The sequence below is a fragment of the Mastomys coucha genome, unplaced genomic scaffold (genome assembly GCF_008632895.1).
Source record: "Mastomys coucha isolate ucsf_1 unplaced genomic scaffold, UCSF_Mcou_1 pScaffold6, whole genome shotgun sequence".
In the NCBI taxonomy this organism is placed as follows: Eukaryota; Metazoa; Chordata; class Mammalia; order Rodentia; family Muridae; genus Mastomys; species Mastomys coucha.
This window is the reverse complement of record NW_022196912.1, coordinates 79,866,333-79,890,076: the sequence shown is the minus strand read 5'-3', so window position 1 is coordinate 79,890,076 and position 23,744 is coordinate 79,866,333. Positions and strand designations below refer to the sequence as shown.

Genomic DNA, 23,744 nt, shown 5'->3' with positions numbered 1-23,744 from the left:
GCATATATATATGCATTTATATCAAATATATATATAAAGAATATTTTTAGTGATTCATTCTTCTCACTTTAATTTTGGTGGACATATTTCCATATCAACATACTTATTCTTGAGCATATGTATATTGGACTTTTTCCACATTTTATTTTCTCCCAACTTAAATACGTGTTGCATTTAGTACAGCTTTTCACATGTTAAGCAAATTATCTACCATAGAGCTATATTCCACCCATTAACAGCCCTCCCCCTGCCTGCGATACACACACACACACACACACACACAGCAGCATCTGAGAGGAATAAAGCATTTCTTTATGCATGTGGAGAACAGACGTTCATGTCAGTTGTGCTCCTTATCTGCTCTCTCCACTGTATTTTTGGACTAGGCTAAGGTATTCTGACAGCAACTGTATTAAACAGAGGAATCACCCTCTCCCTGTCTTGCCAACACTGGCATTACAGGTACACATTCCTGGGCTGGAATTTACACAGGTGCTAAGAGATTAAGGTCCACATGCTTACAAGCAAATAATTAACAACTCAGCCATCTTTCCAGTCCCATCATTAAAATTCAAATAGTTAAGTTTTTCCTGTTTATGTTGGTGGTAATTATTGGTAAGTTTGATTTAATTCTATTATCTTGTCTTTGTTTCTGCATTACTTCGGTCCTATCTTTTATTTCTGTTGATTAGGAAGCTGCCTTCAAATTTAATACATAGCCTATGCTGGCCTTGAACTTCTTACTCCTAATTCTACTTTCTTAGAAGAGCTGAAATTAAAGGCATGCAAAACTGTCACAGCAGGTTTGTGTTTGTTTGTTTTGTTTTTATAATAATGGTTCCTGGGTGAAAGCCAGAGCCTGTGTGTTCTCAGCAAGCAGTCTTCTACTAAGCTACCACAAGCATCAGACCAATTCCTACTACTACCTGTTTATAGATCATCATCTTACTCCTCTATGCAGTTTTTTTTTCCTTTTGAAATAGAGTCTTGTGGGAAAACTCTGCTAATTAAGGTCAAAGTCCACCTTGAAGCTTGGCTCACCATAGACTGGTAGGGCTTCTCCTCTCATCTTGTCAGAACCATTCTAACTCCCCACACTCACCTCTAAGAAGCCTTAGTTAGATTACAGGATCAACTTCCTTTCTCTTGATAAAAACCCATTTAGCTAGCACCTAAGACTTTTGAAATGCTTTCCCATGGTAATGAGGCATTTCAGTACCCTAATTCCTCAGCCAGTGACCTCTGCTCATCCTGGATGTTCCTACCCTCAGTTCCCCAAAACTGTATAAGCCTTGAATCACCCAGAGTAAAGTTGCATACTTTTAGCCAGACCCTGTGTGGTCATTCTGTGTAGGTATACTCACAGGGCTTCTGAAGCCCCTGTCCCCTTTGCCCACGTGGACCTTGTCAGTCAAGGATCCCGGAGGGTGGGAAGAACCACAGGGTCTTCCCCTGTAGTCCCGGTTGGCCCAGACTTTATGTTTATGGCATGGCAATTCTCCTGCCGTGTCCCAAGTGCTGGGATCACAGGCATACACCACCATGTCCAGTTTATATCCTGTCTTATCTGAAACGACCTGTCAGGAAGTTACAGTTCTTAAGAAGTAGGAACAATAAATTCTATGTAGTTTTAAAATTTAAATAAATGCATGTGCATAGTACTATTTAATTAATGTTACTTTCAATTCATGTTAGCCATCATAAGTTTAGTCATATTTAAATCAAGATTAAGAAGTCTAACATTTTAGAATAATAATTATAAAAAGATTAGTATCATTAAATTCTAACAAGTTTTCATTATGATCATACAAACTAGTGTGTGAGTTAATGTCATAATGACACTAGTGTAACATTATTAAATAACATTAATAGTCTTACTTAAAATATGTAACATAAATAATGCTGCTTTGTAAATCTGGAGCTTATACCTTTATCTTGATGGCCATTGGCTGTCCCCAGGAACTGTAAGTCAGAACCCACACTGCCAGTTTTACAACCTATCTGTGACAATCCAAGTTGCCCACATTTCCCGGGAAGATTTGTCTGAAGATTTGCAGTATTACCTGTGAAAAAAGAAGGCATGGAGGAACAAAGTAAAAATAAAGGTTAGTTTATGAATACATAATTCATAAATGTTGGTAAAATTATATTTTGGACTTTAACTCATGTAGGATTTTCCAATGGCAAATGTCACCCTTTTCTTGCTTGCTTCACTTAGGAGGCCAAACGCATGCATGCATGCACATGCACACAAAAATAAGAAAAATTCTGCCTTTCACAGCTCAAAGAACACCCAAGAGACAGCAAAAGCAGGAAGATCTGTGAATTCAAGGCCAGCCTGGTCTACATCTGTCTCCTGAGTGCTTGAGTTGAAAGCCTATGCCACTATAGTCAGCTAAATACCTCATTCTATGATAATTATACAATTAAACATCTTTCCAATATATCGGGTAAACTTTAAATTCTTTTTTTTTACTTCCTTTTTCTTACTTTCTGTGAGGAATCTATCAGCAAATCAGGTCAACTTTACCTATGACATGTAATGAGAATGCAATCACCTTTCACTACCTTCACTGCTGTGCTGGTTAAAGTCTCTATAAACCTTAGCCAGGATTCTGACAAGGAACTCAGTCGGCTCTCCCTCTTTTGCCCTTTGCCTCCTTTCACCTGCTTTAAAAATAACATCCAAAATGCATGGCAGTAAAATGGCAAGTGATAGCCCTACTTCAAAATTCTTCTCAGAATGGGCTGGTTCATTCAGCAGTCTAAGGTCTTACTTGGAGGCCTTTCAGTTTTGCAGCTTTCATTTCATTCAACCATCTTGGTTATTCTGCCCTGAAATCATTTGCTCTTCACTCTTCACATCTAGTTTGCTTCAAACATTCCCCTCCTGAATATAACTGCCCGTTGATCACATAGTTTAAAACATTCCTGTTCCCTTTCTACATCATCATCTAATCTATCATGTCTTAAATTGATGTAATATTTACTCCCCTGCTCTATTAGAACTGATGCTTTTCTGTTTGTTTTGGTTTTGAGAATGGGTCTCACTATATAGTCCTGGCTGGCTTGAAACTCTTTTGTAGATCAGCCTGGCCTGGAACTCATAAAGATCTGGTTTGTTCCTTCCTCCTGAGTACTAGCATTAAAGGTGTATAAACCACATCCATCATGTAATACAAGCTTTTTCGTAGTATTATACCTTTCTTGATAGCTACATCCCTAGCATTAAGAAACATAACCGACATGTAGAGATGCTCAAGAAATATTAGTATCTTATTAAGTGACCATGGCCTTCCATTACTCACAGCCTACAATGAGATGACCTACGATCTCATGACACAATTATGTCAAAGTGTCTGCTTTTTTAGCCAATTTTCAAAAGCATTTATTAATTTATTATTTATATATAACATAAATAAATTTATAAGTAAATAAAAATATATAAAATATATAGTAAATAATATAATTTATTAAACCTGACTTGTCCATTGGAGTATATATACACTTTCTATAAGCCCTCAAATGGATTATGAAGTTTAGAGAAATCTTTAACTTAGTTCAACATACCTATTATTTCAAATATTTACTTACCAGCACCACATGTAGGAATTGAATCTGAGTTAAAATCCCGACTACTCTGAAATAAGTTTCTTGATGACCTTTTTTTGCTAAAACATAAATCATCACTGACTGCCATTCCTTGAGAGGGCTTTAATTTGGGAGATGGGATAAGGTCATGAGCTGAAAACTGAGAAGAGAGTAAGTTAGCAAATTTTTGCTAAGCTTCCTTGGTAATAAATAATTTAAAACCAATTACAAAATTCAGATAAAGAACAGAATTATTGAGTATTTAATACAAACACTCATTCAGAATGACACATTAACAGTATTTTTCCTTCCAAGATAGAAATGCTACTTTTTTCTTTCTTTTACTAGATTTCAAGTCTTTTCTTTACCTTTCTAAACTATAAGTCTGGCAGTAAGAGAGGAGACAAAACACAAAGGAAAAGGTTGTCTGACTCATCAGCAGAAACCCTACTCTCAGCCACTTCAGCATTAGGCAATGAGCAACTTAACAGACAAGCATGCTATTCCTCAGACAAGCAGAGGTGGTGATTTCTGCAGCCTGACTAAAACTACTCCAAACAAAGGTAAAGAATGTTAACACAGGGCTCTGGTTACAGCCACGTAAGTAGGTGCTCAGAGATAAAACATGTACTTGCAGACATATGAGCAGCCTGATTAGCAACAAACAAATAAATGAAAAAACCCAAGTACATTACACACAGAGTACTTGATGGTTTCCAGATACTTTCTCATAAACATAGCATGATCTGTTAGTGATAAAAGTTCTTCAAAGTCAGCATTACACTTTCTCTAATTGTTCATAAGGTAGCAGTATAAGTATCAAATGGAATTAAACAAGAAGCCAATTACAACTTCCAATTGAATAGTTTAAAACAAAAGATACATTAACAGATAGACTAGTAGATGATCCAATAAATATTCTTTGCTGTGCAGTCAATTTTACATTATATTTGCTTTGTAATTAATTTCAACATTTTTTTAACCCATCTGCTCCTATTACCTTTTCAAACTCTAAAAACTCTTCTATATTCAGGCTAACTTTTTTTTTAAGTTCCCACTTTAGAGAGAACATGAAGTCCTCTATTTCCATTAGCATGATTTTCATGGTTTTAAAAAAGTTTTCATATTCAGAGAATTCTACAATTTTAAAAAGTAAACCACTTACTGGTGATAATGTAACATTTATACGAATAATTCCAGGTTGTTCACAATTTTGACAAGCTCTAATGTAACCGTTTCTTGTTTTGGAAGATTTAAGACAGGTCTTCTAGCTCAGGTTGGGCTCAAATTCACTATGTAGTCAAAGATGACCTAAACTCCTTGATTTTTTTGGTTCTACCTCCCAAATGCTAAGACTACAAGTATGAGCCACCAGACTTAGTTTTTGCAACACTGCAGATTGAACCCAGGTCTCATGCATTCTAGGCAGCCATTTTACTGACTTAGCTATACAATCATTCCCAAGCTTACTTATTTATTGATTGGCTGACTGACGTATAGAGGCTAACCTCGAATTTGCCATTTAGCCCACGCTGACTTGTTATTCACAATCTTCCCTTAGCATACTAAATACAGGAATTATAGGCCTGTTCCACCACACTGACAATCAAAGTTTTTCTTATTCACATAGGAGTACTGTCAGTTATCCCCTCTGTATCATATAGTTCCCAGTTATCAAACACAGGTTGTCAGGTTTGGTGGCAATTGCCCCTACCTGCTGAGTTACTGGGCTAGCTCTAGAATCTATGATTTGAACAAGATACTGATGCAATTCATATGCACATTAAAATTTGCTAATGGTAAACAAAAGTTCATCTCTTTCTTTCTTTTAACTCTTAAAACTCTCATGAGCGTGTGTAAGCGTGCACACACACACACACACACACACACACACTCACAAATTGCACTATAGAGCCTCATTTAGGGAAGAATAATACATACAAGCAATAAGACAGAACAAACATATACTTTACATTCAAGAGTGAATTTTCTGTATCTTTCATACTTAATACACAGAGTATATGTGCTGAATTTAGAGTTGAATCTCCATACTATCTTTTATATCAGGACTTCTTTATTCAAAATTAGCAGAAATCAGTCCATCCTGCCTATGTTCTTGTGCTACTGTGTTGCTTGGCATTTTCTTTCACTGTCAAACAGTGGGGAAAGCACTGCAGTTGGTACTGTTCTATAACCAAAACCATAGGTTGGAGAAATGGCTCAGTGGGTAAAGGAACTTTCTGCCAAGACCTATGACCTGAATTTGACCTTCACACTGAGGAAGCAGAAAATCAACTCCTACAAGTTGTCCTCTGACCACCACATGCTAACTGTGACATGCACATAAACGCCACAGAAAATGTATGTTAGCACATTATCTTCCAGTTACAGAAAATCAAAGACAAAGAAAATGCTGGAGGCAAAGAAGAAAAAAAAAACACTTGATTTACACAGAACCAAAAGTAAAAATTGCATCTGACTCCTCAGAAATCATGGAAGTGAGAAGAAAGTGAGTGAAATAAAATGCCAAGAAAATGAAAGAATTCAAACCATACGCCATCAACCTTGCTAGAATTCTGAATCCAGGGAAATTACCACAAAAGTGAAGGACAAAAAGGCATCCGCAGACACACAGAAATTGGGCATTTTTCTAGTAAGACCTTGCCTTACAACAAATGTTAAGAGTTCTTCTTATGAAAAGAAAATTAAATAGGTCAAAAATCCTTGTTACAGCCGGGCGGTGGTGGCGCACGCCTTTAATCCCAGCACTTGGGAGGCAGAGGCAGGCGGATCTCTGAGTTCGAGGCCAGCCTGGTCTACAGAGTGAGTTCCAGGACAGCCAGGGCTAAACAGAGAAACCCTGTCTCAAAAAAAAAAAAAAAAAAAAAAAAAAAAAAAAAATCCTTGTTACACACATAGAAAGCAGAGAAAGAGAAGAGACTGACAGACAAACATATACAAGTGCGCTGGAGAAACAATAAGGGATTTACAATAAATTTTAAAAAAGTTTTTATTGTGTGTGTGTGTGTGTGTGTGTGTGTGTGTGTGTGTTGCCTGCATATATTTCTATGCATCATGTATGTGTCTGGTGCCCAGGAAGGCCAAAAGAGGGTGTAAGGTCCCCTGGAACTATAATTGCAGATGACTGTGAGTCCCTATGTGGGTGTTGGGGATTAACCCCACATCTTCTGAAAGCATAGCAAGTACTCTTAAGCATTAAACCATCTCTTCGGCTCCTTTTTTTTCTTTTTCTTTTTCTTTTTTCTTTTTTGGTTTTTCGAGACAGGGTTTCTCTGTGTAGCCCTAGCTGTCCTGGAACTCACTCTGTAGACCAGGCTGACCTCGAACTCAAAAACCTGCCTGCCTCTGCCTCCCAAGTGCTGGGATTAAAGGCGTGTGCCACCACCACCGCCTGGCTAGCTCCTTTTTTTCTTATTCTTGAATGCTCTAAGAACAACTCAAAACAGTAGTATTAATGTTTCTATTTATTGTGTCTGTGAAGATGTAAATGCATACCCTAAGGCAACTAGGAAACAAAAAGAAAACTAAAAGAGCAATTGATATGCTATAAAAAAGGAAACGACAGAGTCATAAACATTCTCAATTCAATCTACAAAGGAATAAAAATGTTAAAGACAGAAATAAACATAAGTCACAAATAGAAAACATGGTATGTACTAATTCATATTAAGTGTTAATCATTTAATCTATACCAATTACAACACAAGATGGGCTATGGAGATGGCTCAGCAGTTAAGAGCATTTGATGTGCAAGCAGGAGGTCCTGAGTTCAAATCTCCATAACAAACATAAGACAGAGAGAGAGAGAGAGAGAGAGAGAGAGAGAGAGAGAGAGAGAGAGAGAGAGAGAGAGAGAAAGGGGGAAGCAGAGGATAACACAGAGAGAGAGAAGAGAGAGAAAAAAGAGACAGAGAGAGAAAGAGAAAGAGAGAGGGAGAGAGAGAGAAGAGAAGAAGAGAGAGAGAAAGAGGAGAAAAGCAGAGGATGACTGAACATATTATCTGTAGCCTCAGTGCTGTCAGACAGAGACAAGAGAATCTCTGAAGACTGCTGACTAGCAGCCTAGCTCAGGGTTAGTGAGAGACCTTGTCTGAAGGGAATAAGGCACAGTGATACATTAGGACAACTGATACAGCCTACACACACATACACACAGAGCCTAGAGTACATACATATACCACACTCACACAAAAGAACATTTTAAAGGAGTTGTCTGAATAAAATGAAAAAGCAAAACCTAACTATATGTTTTCTACAAGAAAGCAATTTTAAATATATTAATGTATACACATTAAGTAAAAAGATAAAGAGATATCATGCTAATATGCATAAAAAGAAAGCAGGCATGGGGCAGGAAAGATGCTCAGCAGTTAAGAGCACTGACTAGTTGCTCTTCCAAAGGACAATGGTTAGACTCCCAGCATATCCCTGGCAGTTCACAAAAGTCTTTAACTCCAGTCTCACAGGATCCAGCAACACCCTCTTCTGGCCATAGGAGCACTGTACATATGTGATACACAGACATACATAAAGGCAAAATACTTCTACAAATAAAATTAAAAATTAAAAACAGGAAATCAGGCATGACTATTAATTTCAGACAAACTGAACTTGGGTGCAAAATAATTATTAGCCATAAAGGAATACCTCTCAATAAAGAGATCAATACTCCAAGAAAGTATTTTAATAACAATATAGCATCAAACTATGTGATAGAAATACAAGCAGAACAGCAAGGAGAAATAAATGAATCTACTACTGTATTGGAAACTCCATCACCCTTTCATCATCAAAAATTGATAGATCCATATGGAAAAAATAGAAAGGACAACTGAACCCAACAACCTGAATGAACTGGATATAATTATCATCTATAGATAATTTCACCTAGCAACAAACTGGGTATTCCTCTCAAGCTCCATTCATCAACATTAGAGAATAGTCTGGGCTAAGAAGATAGCAAGCAGGTAAGGTACCTGCTACACAATCATGAGGACCTGGGTCCAGATCCCCTGTGGATGCAGGATCTGTAACCGTAGTGCAAAGTGGAAGTGGCAGACACAGACTGATCCCTGGAGCTTGCTGAAGAACACTCCAGCTCCAAGTTAAGAAAGAAATCACACCTCAAAACAGAAAGTAGACATCTACAGAGGAATGCACTCAATGTGAGCCTCTCACACTTAAGAAACACACTCTCATGCATACACACAGAAAGAGACCACACTCTAGACCACAAAACACATTAAGAAATTTAAAAGAATATGACAATAGCTGTTCTCACACTGCAAAGACATTAAGCTAGAAATCAGCAACGAAGAGAAAACACTAAAAAACAAACAAACAGTACTTGGAAATTAAAAATATATATATATACTTATAATTTACACATAAGTCAAAGAAGAAATACTAAGTGAAATTTAAGCAAATTTCAAACTAGATAACGATGTTTCTGGAGTAGCAAAATTGTTTCCATTATTAAAAACTAGAGTTTTGGGACCAGCAAGATGGTTCACCAGGTAAAGGCACTGCAGCCAAACCTGATGACCAAACTTCAATCCCACAACCCACATGGCACAAAGAGAGCCAACCCTCTCGAGTTGTCCTATGACTTCCACACATGCATTATGACACAAGTGCTTCCCATCTCCCTCCAATAAATAAAATGTAAACAAAGAAAGAACAAATTAAAATAAAAGCAAGTAGAGGGAAAAAGTAACAAAAATAGCACAGAAATCAGTGAAAACAAAAGATAAAAAAAAAGACACTTCACAAAACTAAAGGCTGCTTTTTTAAAAGATCAATAAAACTGGTAAGCTTTTAGTTAGGCTAAAAATAGAAGACACATTTCTAATAGCAGAAGTGAGAGAAAACCACATAAATCATATCAATATTAGGATGAAAAAGATGATTTGACCAGGTTTCCCTCTAAATTCATTGAATAATTACCTTCCAAAACAGAAAGTATCAGGCACAATCTATTTAACATTTGCAGAAGAAACTTTGTCAATTTTCTATAATCTTATTTAGAAAAGCAGACAGACACTCCTACTTTATTCTATGAGGCTGGTGCATATGCTTACTGTATGACTGCAACTCCATGAAACTCAGAAAAAGGCAAAAGTATGCAAATAAAAAAAAGACCAGCGTTTGCCAAGGGAGGGGGAGGGGAAGGAGGGATAAGCATTCATAGCACAGAGGCTATGTAAAGCAACTAAATTATTCTTTATGCTATCACCATGGTGGATCCTGTTCACACAGATATACTTGCCAAAACCCAACAGAATATACAACACAGGAGTGAAGCCTAATGTAAAGGACGAACTCTTTGGTTTTTCTTGCTGTTCTTTCATTGATTACAATCATATTAATGGTGTGCTGGGAGTTGTGGAGCAAGCTTTTAAGTGTTAAGAGGAATTCACAAACCACCTGCACCTTTTAGTTAGTGTAGCTACTACCCTAAAGCTGCTCTAAAAACAAACTAATAATACGCAATACACTTTATTAAAGCTGCATGTTTTCAAATGTGTACATATTTAGTCCATGCCCTCCTTTTAGAAAACTTACAGTGTATTTCTACAAGCATTTCTGGGTACACATTTACAACCTGATTTCTGTGGTTAATTTCAGTTTCACCACTGAAGCTTTCATATATGAATTAGTCTACATGGGCATTTCAGAAATGCACTTATTTTCTGATTCCTGTTGTTATGGTCAGCACCAGAATCTTTTCATTATAATTTAATATGATTAATTATTATTACTATTATCACCATTGTTTTGACACAGGGTTCCATGTAGTCCTGGTTGGCCTTCAACTCACCCAGTAGCCAAGGATGTCCTTTAACATTTAACCACCTTGCCTCCACCTCCCATGAGCTAGCTAGGATTACAACCATGTGCCACTGTGCCCAGCCAAAATTGATCTTAATATAGTCATCAAACATCTTAGACTAAACTGGGCAGTGGTAGTGCATGCCTTTAATCCCACCACTTGAGAGGCAAAGGCAGGCGGATTTCTGAGTTCAAGGCCAGCCTGGTCTACAGAGTGAGTTCCAGGACTGCCAGGGCTACACAGAGAAACCCTGTCTCAGGAAAAAAAAAATCTAGTGACAGAATAACACTCCTTTAAAAAAATTAATGTTTAGGGCTGACGAGATGGCTCAGCGGGTAAGAGCCCTGATTGCTCTTCCTAAGGTCCTGAGTTCGGATCCCAGCAACCACATGGTGGCTCACAACCACCCATAATGAGATCGGACGCCCTCTTCTGGTGCGTCTGAAGACAGCGGCAGAAAATTATGCCGGATCGAGCTGGAGCGAGCGGGGCCAGCAGAGGTCCTGAGATCAACAGCAGCCACACATGATGGCTCACAGTCATCTGGACAGCTACAGTATACTCATACACACAAAAATGAAATAAAATAAATCTTTGAAAAAAAATTAATGTTTATAATATATAGCAGTACAAAAATCAAAGCAGATAGAACTGGAGATGTAGCTTAAAGAGTTCTTACCTAGTCCATTGATGCTCTGGGTTCAATCCCAGCACAAGAAATCACTAAGTACAACTCTTTGGAAAGGAAAAGTAAGCAAGCAATGAGAACTCTTAGAAGTCAGTTCCATCTGTTTCTCTACTAGTGTAAAAGACGAAATGTGAAAATGCACTTTATACACCGTAAATTCTTGACTTACAGTTTTTACCTTAAGGCAAAGCAATATGCATTCAATAGAAACAGTATTTTGAATTTCGATCCTTCCTTGCACTGCTAAACAGCACCAACTCAGTCCCAGGGTTATGAGCAGAAATAACCTCTTCTGTACAGTTTACTAGGCTGCTAAGCTATGATGTTCAATAGGCTAGACTTAATAAACGTGTTTTGATTTATGACATTTTCAAGTTACAGTGAGCTTACTAAGGTATAAATCATAAGGATCATCTGTATTTGCTCTGCCAAAAGAACTAATTTGTTCAAAGTTCTTGTAGGTTGTTAAGTTTTTTGTTTTTATTTCACATTTGTGGTGCTGGAGGTGAGCCCATGGCTTGTACATGCTAGGCAACATTCTGCCACTGAGCTCCATCTTCAGCCCTTTAAAAGTCTTAATATAAAACTTTATGTGGTAATTCAAAATACAAAAATGACTATGGAGCTAGACATAATGGGACACACTTTTAATCCCAGTACTCAGGAGGTGAATCTCTGTGAGTCTGAGGCCAGCCCAGTCTACAGAATGAGTTTCAGGATAACCAGAGCTACCTAATGAGACCTGAATTTAGGAGGGGTGGGGGGTACCAAAACCAAACCAAACCAAACCAAAAGACAAGGAACTAAAGAACTAGTGTCTGTTGTATGACTGAGGTGAGTGGCATGATTAAAACCCATAATTGACACCCATTTATTGTCCATAGCTCACTCTACCTCAAATTTAATCAAGGAACCCATTAAATGCACTGACATAACCCATACTGTTATAATGGATGTTCACATCAGCACTTAATTCAAAAACTTAACTGTGAATTCTTTCTCTTTTAACTTAAGACCATTAAGCATACCTGCTCTGTATCTTTAATGTCCTTGGAATTGGAGGTCTGGTTCTCTCCCATGACTCCAGGCTGTTCATTTTCCCATGGTAATTTATTTTTCCCTTTTCCAGCACTTAAAACCCTTCGGGTACAGATAGTTGGACTGTAGGATCCATACAGTTGCATGCTGTCCCTGGTGTGGTCACCACAGTAGCAGTGTGCACTCTGAGTCCTGTTTCCAGACATAAGCCAGTCTGTATCTGCTCCATGTGCCAAATGGCTTGACCTGCCCTGGGCAGAAGATGGCATGAGTATTGCATACTCCACAAATCCCTGTTCTGTTAGCCGTGGAAGAGTTTTTCTGGCCAGTCGGGCCTGCACAGCATTCATCACTCCATCGCCGTTATCCTGCAGTTCAACAGTATCTACAGCTTTAAAAAGAACATTGGTTTTACCTGAGCCCATTGATGATGCCAAAACAGCAAAGGCTTCTAAAGCTGCCTGGCGTACCCTGCGTTTGCTATCTACAAGAGCTGGAGCAAGATCAAAGGACAGTTTGGATAAGTCAAAATCCTCACTGGGGTAGGTCAGGAGGGAACAGATGCAAATGTTCACTACTTCCTCCCGCACTCTGGAATGCTTATGTTTAAGGTTTTCCAGGAGCAAAGAAAGCACCTGCTGAGGACCTACTTCTTTCATTAGCTTTAGGAAGATTTTCATGTATTCCTGCTTGATCACCAACTTGTTGTCTGCCAGCACTTTCACAGAAGCTGCTATAACTGGTCCCAAGAACTGTTGCACCTGCTCTCCCAGGCGAATGACCAGTACATTGAGAACTTGAAGTGTGCCATGGACCACTTTGAAATTGGAATCATCTAGCAAGTTATACAATAAGCTAATGAAGCCAACAAGACTAGAATGAGGGGTAGAACTTGGGTTAAATTTTCCCAGCAACTGTTTTAGTTCTTCAACAGCCTGAGTCCTGTTTTTATAGTCTTCCTGATCCAACAATCTTGCATGGAGTTCCTGAGGAATAATCCCAAACTTAAGATTGCTACTGGAAAGATTCACTACACATGGGGCAGCATCTTCAGAAAACCCAGAGGCTTCTAGCTCCAAATAATAAGGAACCTGACTTCCATACTGGGACTCCAGGCGGCGATTGTAGTGCCTTCTCAGCGCAGAGGGCAAACGAGAGATGTAGGAGTGAAACCTCTCCTGACCAAGTCGTTCTCCAATTTGCTGAAGTGTCGAGAATGCTGTCTCGGATTCTTCCTCCATCTCCTGATCGCCAAGCTTTCGGGCCAGAGATATTATTACTTCAGTGAGATCCAAGCCCAGCAACAAATCCTCAGGAGTAAGCAAGATAGGGAGCAACAGTGCAGTGGAAGCTCTAAGCCGGGCATCTGGACTTTCCAGGCCTTGTATAAGAGTTCTAAGGACCTGCCCAGAACTACGCCTAAGACAAATATGCAGGATCTGCAGCGCATCTTTCCGTAGGGCAGGGTTGTCTTCTCGCAACGAGACAACTAGCTGAGGCAAAAGCGCTAAACTAAAGGCCTCTTCCAGCTGACCCGCCTCGCCCTGACCCCGAAGAACGTCCGAGAGAAGCTGCAAGCAGAGCCTCTTCTCATCACTACCTCCTTCCACAAGCACTCGGCCCAGCGCCCGGTATAAGGCTTCCTTGCGGCGGGGAAAGCCAAGCCGGCCGCCTCGCCGCGGCAAGGCAGCCTGCAAAGCCTGGAACGCCTCGGAAGGATCCGGTGCGGTGCGCAGGAGTTGAAGAAGCCGAGTCTCCTCCTCATCTCCGCCCGACAGCCCACTTCCAGGACCGGACCAGCTAGTTGAAACAGCCTCTGCCGGTAACAGGAGGGTCGAGGCTAGAGGCGACGGTGTCGCGGGGCAGGAGCCGTGATCCCCGGCAGCCCCACGGCAGTAGTAGTTTTTCTCGCCTCTCATTGTGCCCCCAAACTGACGACCATCAGTCCCTGGGGCGGAAGGACGACAGCGGCTCAGGAGGCGATAGGAACAAGGGGTTGCAAGAGGCGGCAGCGGGAGCAGCTCCGAAGGCGCGGCCGCCATGGAGTGTCGTCAGGCAGCGAGAGCTGGAGGGAACCATTGCCGTCTTGGGAGGGCTGGATGAAGTCCAGCCTTCCAGCTCCTCTCCAAGCCCAGAGCTGCAGAGGAAGAGAAGGAACGGCTCCGGTCAGCTGCCCAGGCCGCTCCGGCCTTCGACTCCCGGAGCCAGCCTCCGGCAAAATGGCCCCCGCTGAGCCTGGGACCCCACAGCCGCCACCCGGCGTAACCAGGGCCACCACGTGACCAAACCGAGCGCTTCCATGGTGATGCACCCAGAGAGGACCTCTTAACCCGGAAGTCAACCTACCGCGGTGGATGCTGGGTCATGTAGTCCTCGTAGGGACTTAAGCATAGGCCGAGGATTCCTGGAAGAGGAAGTCGGAACGTAGCTAGAATGGAGAGGCGGGGTCAAAGCCTTAAACGGAAATGACGCTACCTTGTCCGGGGCGGAAGTTTTCCGCCCCACCCGTAAGAGTTGAGGTTTGACCGGAGCAAGAGGATCCCGTCCGGGGTTCCAGTTTTCCGTGGCTCCTCCTCCTGTTGCTGCAGGTGTTATTCCTGGGACTCAGGTATTTTCCTTTCGCTGTTATACAGTGGTGCAGGCTTTGGCGGAGTGTTGCCCGAGTGCCCCATGAGCCAGAATGCGAGGTAAAGGACTGGAGCGGAGCAGGCAGAGAGAGACGACATGTTCTGCACAGTGCTTGCTGGTTAGCATTGTCAACGTTCTACTCATTGCTTATCCTGAGTGAGATTCTTTCTTCCTGCAGACTGCTTAGCAGTACAGGAGAACTCAACCAAGGCCAAGCACACAGAGTACTTTTTACAAAAACTTCCTTGTCGGTGGGGACCTTCCTCGCCCCGCCCTCTTCTCCCTTGCCTCCTTTTCCTTTCTTCACCCTCTGACTGTGGAGTGTTAAAGCCTTCGGTCACTTTTCATTTTCCGCATCACCAAGCTTTCTTATAGATGTGTAGAATCAGTGTTTTCCCCTTTGCATTAAACGGAGTGCTTAAAGCCTTTATTTATCATGTAGCTCCTCTGTGGGACTTTTCCTCTTGCCCCACCGCCACCTTTCCAATCTCCCCTAGGATACTCCAGAGTCTCTGCAGTCTTTCAGTCTCCTGGAGACGGAGATCGCTAGACAATTTCAGTTGTGGTGCAAGTTCTTGGCATTACAGTCCTAAGAGAATTCTGCCCAGAGGGTTTAGGTTGATAGACATTATTTTAATCAAACTGAGAATTTGGTGGCTGGTGAGTGTTTTCTCTTTGTAAAAGAAACTATAAATAGGATCAATTCAACTAAGAATATCTCCTGTAAGGCCAAACAGCTTTGGAATATGAAAGAGCAACTTTTATGTCTGTATTTGAAATGTAAGTATACTGTGTAGCCCAAGCTGGCCTTAACTCTTGACCCTCCTATTTCAGCCTTCTGAATGTTGAGATTACCGGTGTGCACTGTCAAACCAAGCTTGAAAACAGATTTGTTGTTGTTTGGCAGACTGAGTTATAATTTGAACTTCCAAGCTTATATTCTTCAAATGCAAGTATTTCTGTCCCTCTTTGTATAAAATGGGATAGCTCTCGATTTTTTTTTTTTTTAAGACAGGGTTTTCCTGGGTAGTCATGGTTGTTCCGAGCTCCTCTGTAGACCAGGCTGGCCTCCAACTTAGAGATCCACCTGCCTCTGCCTCCTAAGTGTTAGGATTAAAGCCCTGTGCCACCATACCCAGCTATATTACTTTTTGAAATCTTGGAATCATTTGTGTCACATGTATCTAAGTGCTTTATAACAATAATACTCCTAGTGATGCAAGTTGAAGTTGTATTTATTAGTTTTTATTATAGCACAAATAAAATATAATTTTATTTTTTTTTATTTTGGTAAAAGAGTATTAATATAAATGAGGCTGTATATATAACCTTGTATCCTGTGCTTTGGTTTAAAGCCTTGGTGGTTTCTTCACTTTCTTTTGTTTTCTGTTTTGTGGTTTGCTGCTGCTGTTCTGTCTTGTTTCACTGTCCTGAACACTGAACAGAGGGGCTTTGTTCATGCTAGAAAGTGTTCTGCCACTGAGTCATCCACAGCCTTCATTCATCATTTTGATGTATAAGTGGATCTGCATGAGTTTGGTTTAGCCAATGATTTTAGTAGAAAAACAATAACAAAAGTGCCGCTGTCCGAACCAAGAGATGATCATAATGTTTGTCAGTGAAAAAGAATGATTGCCAGGTGTCTGGGTGTAGGTCTTATAGAGCACTTGCCTAACATATGCAAGGTTCTGAATTACACCTGCACCATGGGGGGGGCGGGGGTTGTAGCGGCAGCTAGCCAGATTCCCATATCCAACCTCAAAACCTTAAATGCATACTTCTTTTCATATGTACTGAGACCTCAGAAACCCAATCAAAAGAAAGGGAACAGGAGAATGATGTATGCAGTAGAATGTCCACATTAGAATGCCAGCTTATGTTGGAATAGAAGATAATTCTTTCTAGTGAGCAGAATTTTCAGATTGAAAAATCCAGCAAACTCTTCATGTATCTAAGAACTTAGGAAGCCGAGTTACTAACCAAACTAAGGTTGTGTTGTAACCAGTATCAAAGAAAAGGAACTTAGGAAGTCTCGAATGATGTTTCATTATTGGTTATGGCATAAATATAAGAATTTTCCATTCCCTCTGCAAAGAACACTACTGAAGGGACCTAGCTCCATAAATGAAGCAGTGCTCCTATTATTTTCCTGCAAGCAAAGCAAAATGAGTCCTTCTTTCTCTCAGGTCCCTGTAGCTCAATCTGTGTTACAGATTGTAATTTACTTATGTCTGTTACATTGTAGCATGTAGAAAACTTGGTAAATGAATTAGTTTCATTGTGGCTGTTTGGGAAATTAGATTACACTGTCACATATCTTAGTATCTTTAAGATGATCTTATAGAATATAAATCTTATTTAATATATTTTATTTATATCTATTAAAAGTACTTAAGTTTCATTTAATTTTATTTTTGAAGTCTAGGAGTCCTTTCTGTATTTACTAGAAAAGCATTTGTATGTAATAATAAGAGTTAGATAAAGAGCAGAGTTTTCTCTTTTGGTTTTTCAAGACAGAGTTTCTCTGTGTAGCCTTTCCTATCTAGGAACTCACTCTGTAGACCAGGCTGGCCTCAAACTCAGAGATCTGCTTGCCTCTGCCTCCTAAGTGCTGGGAATAAAGACATTTGTGTACACACACACACACACACACACACACACACACACACAGTTTAATAAGGTAATATGAGTGCACTTTTTGTTGTAAAAGTAAACCTCAGAAATCTGAATGGAAATATTTAGGGCTATACTAAAAGTTGTAAAGTTGAGTGCAGCAAATTTTAATGATTTCAAAATAATTTAAAGTTAGCAGATTACAGGAAGGTATATGCTGCCTACCTAATTCTTTGAGGTATATTTAAGTAGGGTCAACACAGTTGTTCTAGATGCGTGTTTTATTTCCAAGTCTGAGATAATGTTGGATGAATCGCTTTATGTCTTTGTGTGTTTTTACCTAAGTTTTATAGGCATCTCTGAAATATTGGAAATGAAAAATAAATCCTGTAAACTATGAAAACCCGTGCAATTTAAGAAGTTGTCATTAATAGGTACAACGCAAATGAAGTGTTATTCCTATCAAGCAGTAATTGTAGTCAGTGTTTTGTGTGTTATCTGCCAAGTACTGTGTTAGCTGCTTCGTAAATACTAACTCATCTAATCCTCTCAACAACCACCAGAGGTTCTGTATTCTTCCTTTGTATTAGTTACATTTTAAGGATTAGAGGAAGAAAATAAAACTTAAATTAGTTGATTTAACTTTTGCTTAGAGGTTTTAGAATTTTGGTGAAAAGGGAAAGGGTGCTAAAACTATCAATTTGATTTTTTTCATTATTAATCTTTATATCTTGTGTGTTATTTATTATATATTTTAATCTACTCTTTTTCTGTGTCCTGATCTTACTAGTTGTGTCAGAGCTTTAATAAAGTTAAGAAATTTTTAGTTTTTGTTTTATTTTGTTTTGTTTTTGTTATTGTGTTTTGAGACAGGGTCTCTCTCTCTCTATAGCCCTTGCTTTCCGCTGCATATTTCCAAACCCAAAATATAAGGATTCATGTTAGTGACAGGAAGCTAATTTTACTTTGGTTTCTCTAGATCTAATAAAAATAATTGTCAGACAAAATGCAATTTTGTCACTTTATTCTATAGATATATACTGGAAAAAATATACATATTATAATTGGTTGAATTCTACTGTAAGGAAAGGTGAACTGTGGGAAGAGAATTTAATGATAGCAGTTATGGTAAAAATCTGATTTGTTAAATTACATTGGATTTTTTTTCTTATGCAGCTCTTTTCCTATTCATGTGCTGCGACTGTGACCGCTATTTATATGGTGACAGCTAATTGCCTCCCAGCTGATTTCAGCACCACTTCTTTGTAGCTTAGGTGTCAATTAAGTAGATAGATACTAAACTTGCAACCTGCTCTTTATTATCTTGGTTATAACAACCTAAAATTATGAAGTCTTAACATATTATAGGTATTGGTACAACATGGAATATAATTAGAAATGAAATACAGTGATGTTGAAAGTTTGACATTGATGCTGCTTGTTCAGTATTGACCAGCTTAGTTCATAGATACATAGTACTCATTCGGTATTTGTTTTATTTTAACAAAAGTTTTAAAAATAATATGGCTATCCTGTAGAGGCAACTCAGCCTATGAGATGTATTATTACACCATCAATGAAGGGAGTTATTACCTACACTCCTCTTTGGTTTGTTTTAATGCCCTGAGGTACTGTTTATGTGATCTGAGTGTTTACACGTGTGTATTTTTATCATTTGTCTTTTATAGGCTTACATTTTTAGAATTGTTTGAGACAGGAAGCTTGCTTACTACCAACAACAGTTATTGGAAATAAAGTTTACATAAATCTTTTCTAATGCTCAACTGAAATAATTACAATTAAAACTTTAAAAAGAGAAGGTAAAATAGAAGGTTTCATCCTGTACCCAGGTTGGTCAAGAACTCACCATAAATCCTCCTGCCTCAGCCACCTAACTGCTTGGATTGCAGGCATGACCCACCAGTCTTAGCTTGATACCACATTTAATATACCCAGATATTAAATTACCATATGTCCAAGGTCGTAGAGCTGTTCAGTCCATTTGGCTAACTGTGGACTTGACTCAGACTTCTCTGGCTCTAGTTCATATTTTGTTCCCTATTCTTTCCTGTTTCCACGGCACTTGCCCACCCTTCTCCACGACGTTGTTGGTGAGATAAATGAACACAGTAAAACTGATAGCAGGGGTTTTAAAGAACAGAAATGATTTTTTCTTTGAGTTACTTTTAAACATTTATGTATAAATAGCTGAGAACCAAATGTAAGTAAAATTTATAGTATCTAGACTGGAAAGAGTCCATCTGAATCTCAGTGTTCACGAGTGTGAGCATCACCAAGAGAGCTGAAAGCAGGCTGTCTCGCTCCCCTCACCCCTGCACTTTCCTATTTTACCTTCTCTACTTAAAGTTTTAATTGTAATTATTTTAGTTGAGCATTAAAAATAAGATTTATGTACACTTTATTCCCAGTAATTGTTGTCGCTAGTAAGCAAGCTTCCTTCCTTCCTTTTTTTTTTTTTTTTTTGGTTAGCACAGATGAGAGTCTTTTAGGTGGGAAAACTTGTTGCCTTAAGCTAATATTGATACTGGTAACAAATAGCATCTAATCATTATTGGGTACTACATGCCAGCACATAGAAAGACATATCCCCCTTTTAAATACTGTTTTGACTATGCTAAGCACATGAGAAAATATGAGACTTTAAGATAACCTTCATGGAGTCATAGAGCTATTAAATCATTTAGACTATATTGTAATGTGAGCAGTCTGATTCTAGTGCTGAATCTTTTAAAATTATAGTCATACCTATCTAGCTATGTGTAATATGTATCATCTGTATGTGCTTATATATATTGTGTGAACACATTATTTACAAGTTATGTTATACTTTTATACCACATGTACCATAGCCCCTAGAGTGAATTTCTCATCCAATACTAAGAGGTAGCACAACATAGAAAGCTAACGAAATTGTCAAGAGCTCAGTGTTAGACAGTGTTTTAAGCACTTTATATGTATACATTTATCTAACCCTCAAATCAACCCTTACAGTAATTAAACAGCATTTATCCTGTGGCTTGCTATATAAACCTTAGTTTTCCATTTCTCTAGACTCAGAGCCCTCAGATCTTTTACTCAGTGGGCATGATCTGAGTTCTTCTCTTCAATGGGTGTTATGGTTTGTTTCAGTTCCCTTTAAAGAATGATGCCCAAAGGATGTGTACCTGATATGAACTGACATTTCCAGAATAAAATGAAAGTCTCCTTTCTGACATTCCATGCATTATAGTTCTATTAAGAAAGCTTAGGCCCACATCATCTTAGAGTATTAAAGTAGTACTGAAATTAAAATCCCTAAATCCTTAAAACATCCTACAGATAGGGTGTTATTTCTCTCCTTTACCCTCCTGCCAGTGTTTTAGAATGTTTATATTTTATCTCTATTAAAATTATTATGCTGGCCAGGTTGTAGTGGCACCCAATGCCTTTAATCTTAGCACTTGGAGGCAGAGGCAAGCAGATTTCTATGAGTTCATAGCCAGCCTGGTCTACAGAACAAGTTCCAGGACAGCCAGGGAGGGCTACACAGAGAAACCCTGTCTTGAAGAACCAAAAACCTAAAAAATATATTATGTCAAAAGTCAGGTCTTTTGTTGTTCAGTGTTTTTGCTGCCCTTTGTGATCACTGCATAACAGAAGGGCAGAGCCCTAGAGTGTGGTCTGCAGCATACCACTAAAATCATCCCTCCAGCCTCTGTTCTTTTAGTTGTATGTGCTGGACATCTGCTAATTTACCTACCTGAACTAGATTATAATTTTAGATTTGTTCTCAAAAATCTAAAATTCTTTACAAACCTCTAATCAAACATAAAAATACACTTTTCTTATATAAAACTCTAAGCTCATCATGAGAAGAAACAGTCTCTGATGTGCCTCTGAGCACACTCTGAACAGTCTCTATTGTTAACTCTGTTAGAATAGACTTAATGATCCATTTTATGTACTCACAGATCACATCACTAATTATTTTAGAGTGTTATCTGGAGCTAAGATGACTCTTCTCAGACTGTTTATAAAATTTAGTCTTGCTTTTGTGACTAGGGTCCAGTCCTATAGCACTGGTATTAACTTCAGGATCTCATTTTTAGGTCTTTGTAACTGTCTTAGTATGTAAATGTTTAGTCTGAGAGAAATAGGCTCTTATAAAATATCCATCTCCCCCCTTTCAAACTTTGTTTTCCATTGGCATTGTTCATTGTTCACTGTTTAGTCTGAATATGATCCTCTCTGTTAAACAATGAGACAAATGAGAATGGGGAGCGATTTAAAAATTTGCACATATAAAACCAAAAATATATATATGACTATACTATCATTTAACCAGGCAGTGGTGGTGCAGGCCTTTAATCCCAGCACTTGGGAGGCAGAGGCAGGCAGATTTCTGAGTTCAAGGCCAACCTGGTCTACAGAGTGAGTTCCAGGACAGCCAGCGCTATACAGAGTAACCCTGTCTCGAAAACAACTATATATATATATATATATATATATATATATATATATATATATATATATGTGTGTGTATATATATGTATATATATGTATATATATATGAAAAATCTGCATGTATATAATTAATTGTATGTAAAAGAATAGACTTTTAGCAAAATTTAAAGTTAACCTAGACTTTTGAAATTTGTATTGAAGAAGAAGAATGAAAAAGGAAAGGTTATAGACAATATCTAGCACTTAGTAAGAAAACATTTGGAAGAGTGCACATTTTATAGAAAGCTGTAGCATTAATAATTACATAAACAGTATTGTTACAAAAGGCTATTGTGAAAAAGGATACAAATTAGTGAACATGGGCATCATAGGAAGTGGCAATTTAATAAAGTGAACCTTTACAAAGTCAATCTCCACTGATATTATTGAGGTTATTATTGAGAAAATAGCAAATAGCTAGTGTTTCAATACTAATTTGGCTCTAAGCAACTTTTTCTCCACATACTGATTTTATTATAGTGATAACTGAGTCTTTAATGAAAATACACAATGAAACATATAGTTTCCATCTAAAATTCCTTGTGGTTAGATACATATACAATATTTTGGTTTTCTACTTCCTAATATCTATAACAAAGGAGTTGAATTAGGTAATTGTTAAATTCCTCTTTACTCCAGAAGCCTCAAACCCAGCAAATCGACAAGTAAACAAGTCTGGTTTGTACTCTTTGAGACAGACTTACATTGACATGGCTATTTCATGTAACTATTCATGTCTTGTATTTTTCTGTAGATGGACCACACAGCCCCGACCTACATGCTTGCTAACTTAACCCACTTACATTCTGAACAACTTCTGCAGGGATTGAATCTTCTTCGCCAGCATCACGAACTCTGTGACATCATTCTCCGAGTAGGTGATGTTAAAATTCATGCTCATAAAGTGGTACTTGCCAGCATCAGCCCGTACTTCAAAGCTATGTTCACTGGAAACCTTTCTGAGAAAGAGAACAGTGAGGTTGAGTTTCAGTGCATTGATGAAGCTGCACTGCAGGCCATTGTGGAGTATGCTTATACAGGCACGGTTTTCATTTCTCAGGATACAGTTGAATCTCTCCTGCCAGCAGCAAACCTACTCCAGATAAAACTTGTCCTTAAAGAATGTTGTGCATTTCTTGAAAGCCAACTTGACCCTGGCAATTGTATTGGAATTTCCCGTTTTGCAGAGACTTATGGTTGTCATGACCTTTATTTGGCAGCTACTAAATTCATATGCCAGAATTTTGAATCCGTTTGCCAGACAGAAGAGTTTTTTGAGCTTACACATGCTGATTTGGATGAAATTGTCTCCAATGACTGCTTGAATGTAGCTACTGAAGAGACAGTTTTTTATGCATTAGAATCTTGGATCAAGTATGATGTACAAGAACGCCAGAAATACTTAGCACAGCTGCTGAACAGTGTCCGATTACCGTTGCTGAGTGTAAAGTTCCTCACTAGGCTCTATGAAGCGAACCATCTTATCCGTGATGATCGTACGTGTAAACATCTCTTGAACGAAGCTCTGAAGTACCACTTCATGCCTGAACATAGACTCTCTCATCACACAGTCTTGATGACACGACCTCGCTGTGCTCCCAAAGTATTGTGTGCAGTAGGAGGAAAATCTGGACTCTTTGCCTGTTTGGATAGGTAAATAGAACGGTCTCTTAAAGGAGTAATACCGACACATTTTATACTTTTTAAATGTGATGATTTTCTGTATTTAAAAAATAATTTTATTTTCCTTTTATTTGCTGTTTTGGTGTTCTTTCTCTCCTTTCTATTTCTTAAAATTTTACAAGGATATTTAATCACATTTTCATGCAT

At 38.7% G+C, this 23,744-nt stretch overlaps 2 protein-coding genes across 4 annotated transcripts in view; one reads left to right on the top strand and one right to left on the bottom strand.

Moving 5' to 3' along the window:
• The window catches only part of Togaram1 (TOG array regulator of axonemal microtubules 1), a 59,795-nt gene extending 45,322 nt beyond the window's left edge, over positions 1-14,473 (bottom strand). For both annotated transcript variants that reach the window (XM_031357518.1, XM_031357519.1), the window contains exons 1-3: positions 12,161-14,473; positions 3,595-3,751; positions 1,929-2,063 (exon numbers count right to left, since the gene is read on the bottom strand). In XM_031357518.1, the coding sequence (XP_031213378.1) occupies positions 1,929-2,063; positions 3,595-3,751; positions 12,161-14,212 (2,344 nt within the window). In that variant the 5' untranslated portion in view covers positions 14,213-14,473. The remainder of the gene's footprint in view (positions 1-1,928; positions 2,064-3,594; positions 3,752-12,160) is intronic.
• The window catches only part of Klhl28 (kelch like family member 28), a 29,561-nt gene continuing 20,110 nt past the window's right edge, over positions 14,294-23,744 (top strand). The window contains exons 1-2 of one of the 2 annotated variants that reach the window (XM_031357520.1): positions 14,294-14,778; positions 22,669-23,567. In XM_031357520.1, coding sequence (XP_031213380.1) covers positions 22,669-23,567 — 899 coding nt within the window. In that variant the 5' untranslated portion in view covers positions 14,294-14,778. Of the gene's footprint in view, positions 14,779-16,470; positions 16,788-22,668; positions 23,568-23,744 lie in introns of those variants that run through there. The other variant, XM_031357521.1, reaches the window with a different exon arrangement.